Consider the following 9,936-nt stretch of genomic DNA (forward strand, 5'->3'; position numbering starts at 1 on the left):
TGAAGTTTGCTTCGGTATGCTCAAATTTACATTTTTTTTCATTCGTCATTTTGATTTTGCTACATTTCAACCCTTTTCTAGCTTGCTATTTAAAAATAACCCCAGATTCAAGCATGAATGCTGGATCGAGGGTATTTAGTTTAAGTTAGGAAAAAAAACCTGCTGGACTTGAGAGAGAAAATCAACCTCATTCTAAGTTGGTCCAAGTTTTATTAATCTGATAGTTTGGGATGCTTTTAGGAACAGGAGCTCTACTTTTTCCACGAATTATCTCCTGGCAGTGCCTTCTTTCACCCAAAGGGAGCTCACATCTACAACACACTCGCCGACTTCCTCAGAGTTAGTGCAGAATGGCTAGTAGAGTTGTTTAAGTGTCAATGTACGAAGTGTCTCAAAAAGTCTTGTAAGTTATCTACGCTTAAATTTGATTTTTTTTTGCGGTTTGGTTTTTGGCTCAATTTATATTCATTTGCTAAAAAGGAATCAAACTCTCGACTCGAAATAGCAAATGGCATGAAAAAAGATTTTGGGGAGCTTAAGCTTCAAAAGGTGATTTTTATTAAAAGATTTTCCAGCTGAATAAGAAATTTATCTGTCGATTGTTTTTATTACACTAGCCAACTTTATTGAGCGTTATTGTTTTACTAAGACTATTCTTTTTTTTCCAACCTAAGTTGCAAATATTGGTGCCATTTTTGAGGCACCTTAACGGCTTCTTGAAAGCATGTGCTTTGACATTCGAATATTAATAAGTTAACAAAGTTGATAAGTTGAAACAACATAAGAAAAACTCGATTTCAGAAATTTTCTATCTCAATATCTCGCAATTTTTTGAAATGCATAAGTTATTTATAATGTGGTTTTATGCTTTCCAATTAATTACATGCAAGATTATTGTGGATGCCCTCAGTTTGTTATAGTCCAATCTTTTACTTTGCTATAGTCCAAAATTGTGTCTGTTTATATTTGGTGTCACTTTTGCTGCATGGCATTGGCTATTTGTTAGCAAATGCAGCTGCTTTGTTTGTGAATAGTGTTGCAGATTAAGCGTTCGTGTCCGAGAGGTCAGGAGTGAGACTTCAATTCTCGAGGTCGCAGGTTCGCAGCCCTTAGGTGGCAAAGTCTTACTTATTCGAGGCTTATTTCTACATTTTCTTATTTGACTTTAAAATGCTGCTTTTTAGTGTTCTTGCTAGTGTTTGCGAAGCATAGCTTTGCCTCTGTGTTTAAATTTAAGTGACTTTTTATAAAAAAAAACGTCAATATAAAAGATTCTTGGATTGCAATGAGTTTTTTGGTTATAAGTTTTTTCTTTATAACTGTTGAAAATTGTATAAAAAATTAATTTATTTGGGCTTTTTTGAGCGAATTTTAACTTTTACAACAGCGTGTTGGCTATATTTTGTTAAAATAAAATACGAAAAGGTTGATCAGACATTACTAAGTCAGAGGAGCAATATGGGCCTCTTTTAGCAGTCAAATCAGCTAATTGGAATGTACTACCTATGCTATAATTGAACCACTTTTTGATGTTTTATTTGTTGCACTAGTTCGGTATTAGTGTTTGCAAAGGCTTGCGAGGGGTTCCATAGCCTTTTTTTAAGAGTCGATGGACGTAGTTCAGACCCAAGTTTTGAAATTTGTTCGGGCTCAAATTTACTTTTTTGTGGTTTGATTTCTTTGTAAGTTCACTTCAATTTCTTTGTTAAAAGGAAGCAAACTGCACTATCGAAAAGCAAAAGTCTAAAGGTCACGAAAAACGTGATCGAATCTACTATCGAATGTGGAATTTAATTTTCAGATTTCCCTGCGAATTAAAAGTTTTACTTATTGATTCGGTTTTCTCAAATTGGGTTCATTTTGTCAAAAAAGTCCCAATCAAAAACTTATCAAGTTTTTCCAAAAATTCAAGAACTTTAAGGGCATCTGTTTTTCTTTCTTTAAGTTCGAAAAATGCGGTTTTTTCAAAGACAAGTTTTTTTTTCTGTTTACTTACGTTCTTTGACTCTTTTCCAGCTGTCTGTTGGCTATGTTTTCCGTTTTCGAGTTTATTGACACTTTTGTCTGTTGGCTATATTTTGAAAATTAGTCGTAGATAAATTAAACGCTTGCATGATGTTTTAGTTTAATAAACAAAAGATGTTAACTTAATAACTAAAAGTCATTTCAAGGGAAGCTTTTGAAGACTCGAAGAACCTAAATTAGGATTAAGGAATTGTCTATATTGTCCATTAGCTTTTGATATTATAATTTTCATTTGTGTATTACAGTGGAATTGGTGTTATAGAAAGTACAGAAAAAAATAATGGATGCTTATGCTTTTCTAATTTATTAAGATGCAAATTACTTAAAATATTATGTTAATATTTTTCTTAGAGCTTAGTTTTGGTTTTAGAAAGAGTACAGAAAGCGAGGTTTCCAAGAAGTGATATCACCAAATATGTACAACAGCAAACTGTGGATGACGAGTGGGCACTGGAAGCACTATGCGGACGATATGTTCCAGATAGACGTGGAAGAGCAGAAGTTTGCCCTCAAACCCATGAACTGTCCAGGCCACTGTGTCATGTTCGGAATGCGCTCCAGGTTATTATAGATCTTTTGCGCTAGTAAGTTAAGGTTCATTGCGTCAAAAAATACGCGAAAGCATGTCGAAGAAACGGCTTTTTGAAAAGTTGTTCTTATTAACCCAACAAATCCAGCTAGACTGACTGATACATTTCACTGGAAACTCAGCATAAGTTGTGACAGAATATTACAAACATGGTCTACAGATTATCATTGGCGCGATTCCTGGGTAGGAATAAACATGATGTTTGCAAAGGTCATGGAGAGAGCTGCCACTAAGGATGGCCGACTTCGGAGTGCTACACCGCAATGAGTTATCAGGTGCTTTGACAGGACTGACCCGAGTGAGACGATTTCAGCAGGATGATGCACACATATTCTGCACTCCAGAGCAGGTCACCTAAAAAAATTCATGTGGAAAATGACAATAATAAGCGCGTTTCGTCCGGTTAATTTAAATCAGCACTGTATGTGCTATTTTTGAGTTCATTGAAATTCATCTGCTGAAAGTGACGTAAATAGCACTCTCCAAATACGAACGTTGAAATGACGCGGAAAAACCGTGAACTTTCTAGTTTCTAAAGTGGAATTTAATTTTCAGATTTCCAATGGAATAAAAGCTTTACCTGTTGATCCATTTTTCTCAAATTGAGTTAAATATTATCGGAAAAGCACCAATCATAAATTGTTTTTTAAAAATTCAAAGACTTTAAAGGGCTTTTTTTCTTAGAAATTAGAAAGTTGAGATTTTTTCAACCGAGCCGATTTTTTTTTGCTATTCTTTGATTTTTTTCTTGTTCATTGAAAACCTTCGTAGTTTTTTTTTGTTTTCAACTAGTTTATGTGCATTTGGCGCAGTGGTAACACCATACCTGATACGACAAATCCCGGATGTTCGATTCGAGTCGGGAGCTGTATTTTTGTGGTTTTTCGACTAGTTTATACTTTGATGTCTGCTAAGACTTTTTCGGCTTTGTTCGCGCTGAAAGGTTCGTTTTTTTTCCTAGCAATTTGAAAGCTTTTTGTACAGTTTCTATTGGTGGAGGTAATTTTGTTCCAGGAACTGTTCTCTTTTTATAACTTTTTGAAAAAAAAACGTTTAATTGTCTCAAATTGTGTTTTTTTAATTTAATCAAAGAAAATTTCAATCATAAATTTTTCTTGAAATTCTAATAGGGTTAATGTCATACATTTTGTACGTTGAAATTGAAAAGTTGAAGTTATAAAAAAAATTAAGTCGTTTTTTGCGTTCATTGACTCTTTGCCAACTGTCTGTTGGCTATGTTTGAATATAGCGAACCCTATCAATTGATTTTCCGTATATCTAAGCAACCACAATTTGGACTCTGCATTAGATTGCACTTTCTGCTCTATGCTAAAGGTGAAAGGAGAGATAGAGGCTGCTTTAGACTTCATGTCTTTCGTGTACACCAAATTCGGCTTCACCTACAAACTTTTTCTGTCCACTAGACCAAAAAAGTACATGGGCGAAATCAAGGACTGGGACGAGGCAGAGGCGGTAAGTCATCTTTTAAACTCAGAAAGTCCAGCAGCTGAATTATTTTGTCGATTGTAAACAAGGTAAACTTGCTTAAATTTGTTTTTCATAAATGCTCGGAAAAGTCGGGGTCTACATCAGCCATACTCATTTCAAAACACTACTTCTGTAATTTATCATCTGCCGCCTTATTGCCTATTCTTACTCATGGAAAGCCGCCGTCGATTACTTCGGGAAAGTGAACTTCTACAAATGATGAGCAGTCACATACCTCATTTGTGTTAAATAGCAATTAAAAGAAGCCTTGGACTCGCATTGTGCTGGAGCGGAGGGTGGGGAGGTGAAGTGGACTCTGAACCCGGAGGACGGGGCATTCTATGGGCCCAAGATCGACATCCACATTCAGGACGCCATGAAAAGGGACCACCAGCTGGCCACCATCCAGCTAGACTTCCAACTCCCTAAGAACTTCCAGCTGGAATACGTCAAGTAAGCAAGAAAGAAAAAAGATTTAACACACTTGATCCAAATGCAATTCAACGTTGAACCAGAGGGGCGAATAAAAGGACCATTCTGTCGCTGGACAGTGCCCTGCTTTTTCTGAAGATCAATGGGAAACAAGTTAGATTATTCGAACCAATTTATGACATTGTACAATTTTTTACAGTTAGCTCGTTAAATTTAAACATTTGAGCAATTTTTCTCTATAGCAAGAGCACTGTATGTTAACAATTCATCTCAGTTCTTAAAAATTAGACCAACTGCTGTCATAGGCACATCAAATAGGCACGTCTATCGACAGGTTACAAGCAGGTTAAGATGAACATGTTATAAGCAGTTGGAGTAGAAAAATAGCGTCAGAGCAGGCCTGCTGCGTTAGTATTGTTGATTAGTTGGAGAGAATATGTACGGACTCATTCATTTTCTGACTGACATGCTCAATATCTTGAAATTTGAAGTAAAACTACCACTTTTAAGTAGCAATTATTTGAAGCCCCTTACAGGTTGTATTTATTTTCTTAATAAATTTTCTCAATTTTTCGGGTTCGTGGTTGTCGGCGGTTCATTTTCCGTTTTTTTTTTTGAAACGGCATTTTGAAAATCTGGTTGGGTTAGTATTGGGAAACGGCGTTTTAAAAGGGTTCCTATTTAAAACATGGGTTTCGTTCCAATTTAAACAGTTTTTACTATAACTCAAAGTTCAAAAACTTGTAAATTTACCAAGTCTGATTTTTTTTTCAAATACTTAATCAGTGTCTCTATCAACTTAGTAAAATTAAATTGCGTAAATTCGAGGGCACAGTATTTCTTTGGCAACAGTTTTTTTCGGCTCAGCAGGTTTCGACCCAAAGTTTGTCGCCTTTGTTGCCGCTCGGTTAATAATTTTTAATTTTTGAAGGCTCTTTTTGAGCTTCATCCGATACAAAGATGAAGATTCTGTAGCTGTAATATATGAAACTTTTCAAATGTTTTTTCCAAATTTTCCCGATATATTTTTACTTCCATTCACTATCTTGTAGCGCAGTGTGTTTTTTGCGTTGCAAGTGTTGTGAAGCTCCGCTTCGCCTCTGTTTCATAATAATAAGCATAAATCGAAAGAAAAATGTCTAAATTGAAAATAAAAAAACTGTGTTTCGAATTTTTCAATTCTGCGATTGCGTTTTTAAGAGTCGATAGACTAAGTTTAGACTCTTATATAGGTCGTGATTTGTTTTGGCTCAAATTTAATTTGTCAAGGTTGACTTTTAATATTTTTCAAGTTGAATTCATTTTCTTTGTTAAAAGGAAGGCAAAGTCCACTATCGAACATTAGAACTGTAAAGGTAAAGAAAAACCTGATCAACTTCTACTTTCAAAATTAGAAATTGATTTTCAGATTTTGCTGCGAAATAAACTTTTTTATCAATCCAGTTTTTTTTTCAAATTCTGTTAGTTGTAGCAAAAAAGTGTCAAAATTTAATTGTTCTTGAAATTCAAAGGCCATCTATTTTGAAATTCAAAGGCCATCTATTTTGTCTTTGAAATTCGAAAGTTCGGATTTTTTTTTTAAAAAACAGTCAGTTTTTTTTACTTGCGTTCATTGACTCATTTCCAATACTCTGTTGACTATGTTTTGAACTTCCATCTATCCGAAGTTTCTTTCTCTTTCGCGAATTGTTTTCTTAAAAAGCAATCGAACAAGTTAATTATGTAATTCAGAGTCAATCAACACAGCGAACATCCTTAGATAGCTCGTGATTATATTTTTAGTTAGTTTTTTTTTCAGGAATTTCAGAGGTTCGAGTTTTGATTTATTTCAGATGATTTCCTTTGTTAAAAGAACGGCAAATGCTCAATCGAACAGAAAGAGTGTAAGGGTTTCAAAAAACGTTACGAAGCGGAATTTAATTTTCAGATTTCCCAGCTTTATAAAAACTGTACCTTATTTTTCCTTGACAATGAAAAGCTGAAAAATATCAAATAAGAACCAAATCCTTTTCCGTTTCTTTGGGCTCTAACACTTTTTTAATATTCGTCTGCCTTGCTTATTGCTTTGCCGATGATCAGCTCGGTTAAACCTTGGTAATTATACCTTGATTTTTCAACGCAGCTTCAGCTATTGCCGATTATCATTGCTGTGTTGTTTAGTCACGACAGTGGACTGTCGCGTCCCGTCATCATCCACAGAGCCATTTTGGGCTCGATCGAGCGGTGCATCTCAGTACTGACTGAGCAGTTCGCTGGCAAATGGCCTTTCTGGCTATCTCCCAGACAGATTATGGTGGTGTCAGTGGTCAGCTCAGCCGCCCCTTATGTGGAAAATGTGAGTCGCGAAAAGTTACAAATGAGCTCCCAAAATGGTTTGCTGTCTCTTTTCAATAATTGTTTGAGTTTTATTAACTCTTGATTTTTTGTACCCTGTTTGATATTTTTAACCCACTACCCTATCACTTAATTTCGAGTAGTAATATAGATAATTTCTTAGGAATGTTTTTCAGTGGTCCCTCGATCGAACTTTGTTCCTGGTCGTGACACTGATGTTGTTATTTTTTGTGTAGATCAGGAAGACGTTGTACGAGCAAGGCGGCTTCGAGTGTGAGGCGGACGTGGAAGGGGACACGGTGCAGAAGAAGATCAGAAATGCGCAGATCGCACAGTTCAACTTTATCCTTGGTAAGAAACAAACCATTGGTTAAATTTCGTAAATTTTTAAATATAGTTTCGAGTACCAACCGGATCGTATTTTTCTTCAATGTGTGTAAAACTTAACTATTGTTTAAGAGTCATTAACGTAGTTAATACTCTTAAATAGATGCTGGTGATTTTTTTCTTTCTAATTTATTTCAGAAAAAATCCTAAAATCAGAAAGTCTCGAAATAGTTTTTGTTCAAATAGTTCAAATAGTTTTATAAAAAATATTTTATTCGACATAGTTGCTACCCTCTTATTTCCTGTCTGCTAATTCACAACTTTGTGGTTATGTTTAGCCTGTTAATCTGTTTTTAAAAATAACAATCCTTGAAATCATAAGGTTTAACCGATACACCTTTGATCTGAAATCAATTGGGTATTCGTTCATGAGTTCGGCAAATATCTATTTGAAAGCCTTAAAATGCTAATATTGATTTAAAAGCCTTGAAATGGTGAGTTATTGTTTAGTTCTAATGTCTCTTTATGTTTTGTTTAGTGTGTGGCCAGAAAGAGGTGGACTCGAACACTATCAATGTGCGCACTCGAGACAACAAAGTGCACGGGGAATTCGCTCTGAAGGAACTAATGCGTCGCTTCTCCTTCCTCAAAGACACCCAATCTCTCAACGCAGAGGAGGAGTTCCTCAACGTTCCCCCTGGGACACCTGAGGGAACATCTTCCTCCTCATGATGATGATCATGATATTCACACTTAATTTAAGTCACATCTTATCCAAGTTAAGAGGCTTTGGGCTTTGAGGAAACTGCTGAGAATTTAGGAAAATCGTAATTCTTAAAGTGAAGGGGGTTTGATTTTGGTTAAATGAAAATAACGCTAGTGGATTGAATAACAGATCATTTTTGCTGCCAAGAGGAAAAATTCTTCGGTTCGCGATCAAACACATTTAATTTGATCGTGAGTTTTCCAGTGTGTAGCATCTTTTATAAAATCCAGTTGTTATTTTTGCATCAAATACTTATTTTTCGCAGCTGCAAATGTGATCGATTTTGAAACATCTAGCTCCAAGGTTCATTCAAGGGGTCATGTTATTTGATTAGTTTGTATTCCAAAAGTTGCTCCGATCGAAAATAGGTTATTTGAGAGATGGTTGTTGTGTGATAATTTGTACTTGAACTTAATTGAGTAAATACGATATAGATGCTTGTGAGAGTGGATGTGGAAATGGTTGAACCCGGTGTTAAATTACTAACTAACTTTTGTTGATATGGAAATTGATGGGCGGCTTTGTCCTATGCGCCATTATGGGAAGTGTATACATTGGTTTTTAGCGATTATGCCGTCTTTCCTTGATTAAATTTGTAAAGGCTTTGCAGCCAACGCTTTAATGGGCTAAATATAAATTGTTATAAAAATCTGTTTTGTTTTACTGAGATCCATGTTCATGAAAATTCTGCCTCAATTACTATCCATTTTTTTTCACTACGTCAAAAAATTTCGTTTAAGCGATAAAGAAACTGGAATAGCCTAGTTGCAGCAGCACCTGAATTTTTTCCATTAGAGTCCTTGTTATGGTTTCGATTAGCAAGCGTTATCAAATCGGAATATAAATTTTGTATTTTTAACAAAATCATTTGGTGAAGTTTGTGATTTCGTCAAAAACAGATATATTTTGAGCATATTTGATTTTTATATGCACAAATAAATTTCAAATTTTATTTTTGTTTGTTGTAAGCTAGCCCAACGATTTGGTTCATTGCAGGTTTTTGTTCCGACCATTGAAAATGGGGAATTTTTGTGTTCCGGTGTGTTTTAGTTTTTTTTCTTTTTGTTTTCCACGCAAAATCAGGTACCACAAATAATCTTTGGACTGGGTTGAGTGATATATCATATTAAAGCCCTTTCAGTCGTGATTCGAACCACAATAAAAAATTCCCCAAAATTTTCTGAAGTGTCGAGAAAAACCAGTTTAAAATTTTTGTCTTTTCGTCTTATTTCGAGCGAATAAAGCAAGCGAACTATGCCTAATTTAAGACCTTGAAACATTATTTTAAGCAAGCAAAATTAATTTTTTGGAGTTTTTTTAACCTTAGTTTTTGGAAAAATTCACAATAACAACTTTATACTTTCGATTCTTTTGGATCACGACCCATGAGTGACAATCATTTAATTCTTTCACCCTTCAACATTTTTTCTTTCAATGACGATATAAATGCTTGAAAAAAAAAGTTTTTTTTTGTTTTTCTAGTCATTTTTCTGCTAATTTTTTTGTCAAATTGCGTATATTTCTATGACTGTCTAATATGCCTAAATTTTGTTTTTACGTCAGAATTTTTTATCACACCCAGCAGAAAAAAACACTAATTTGGACAAAAATTTTCTAAACCTTAGTTTTCTAAAGGCTATCTGTGCTACTTGCACAGTAATTCGCTATCCTTTTTCAATTTATTTTGTTTTTTTTTGCTTCTTTCGTTATTACACTAGCGTATTATTAAGAACCTTCTTTTTTTCTAACCTAAGTCGCAAATATTGGTGCGACCTTTGGGGCAGCTTTACAGATTTTCGATATGATTTTTTTGACATTCGAATAGTAATGAGTTAGCACACTTGATGCATTTTTAATTCATCAAATGAACCCAAAAAAACTGTTTTTTTCTAGACACATAACAATCATGAAAACTCGATTTCAGAAATTTTTTTTACATAGCAATATATATTGCAATTTTTCGAAATGCATATTT

At 34.6% G+C, this 9,936-nt stretch overlaps 1 protein-coding gene across 1 annotated transcript in view; it reads left to right on the forward strand.

The window, feature by feature from the left end:
- LOC134848912 (threonine--tRNA ligase 1, cytoplasmic-like) overlaps positions 1–8,610 on the forward strand; it is a 119,434-nt gene extending 110,824 nt beyond the window's left edge. The window contains exons 10-17 of the mRNA XM_063866468.1: positions 241–339; positions 2,396–2,586; positions 2,825–2,963; positions 3,950–4,087; positions 4,356–4,555; positions 6,695–6,869; positions 7,105–7,219; positions 7,734–8,610. Coding sequence (XP_063722538.1) covers positions 241–339; positions 2,396–2,586; positions 2,825–2,963; positions 3,950–4,087; positions 4,356–4,555; positions 6,695–6,869; positions 7,105–7,219; positions 7,734–7,927 — 1,251 coding nt within the window. The 3' untranslated portion in view covers positions 7,928–8,610. The remainder of the gene's footprint in view (positions 1–240; positions 340–2,395; positions 2,587–2,824; positions 2,964–3,949; positions 4,088–4,355; positions 4,556–6,694; positions 6,870–7,104; positions 7,220–7,733) is intronic.
- The last annotated feature ends 1,326 nt before the right edge of the window (positions 8,611–9,936 follow it).

Source organism: Symsagittifera roscoffensis, chromosome 1 (genome assembly GCF_963678635.1).
Source record: "Symsagittifera roscoffensis chromosome 1, txSymRosc1.1, whole genome shotgun sequence".
Lineage (NCBI taxonomy): Eukaryota > Metazoa > Xenacoelomorpha > Acoela > Convolutidae > Symsagittifera > Symsagittifera roscoffensis.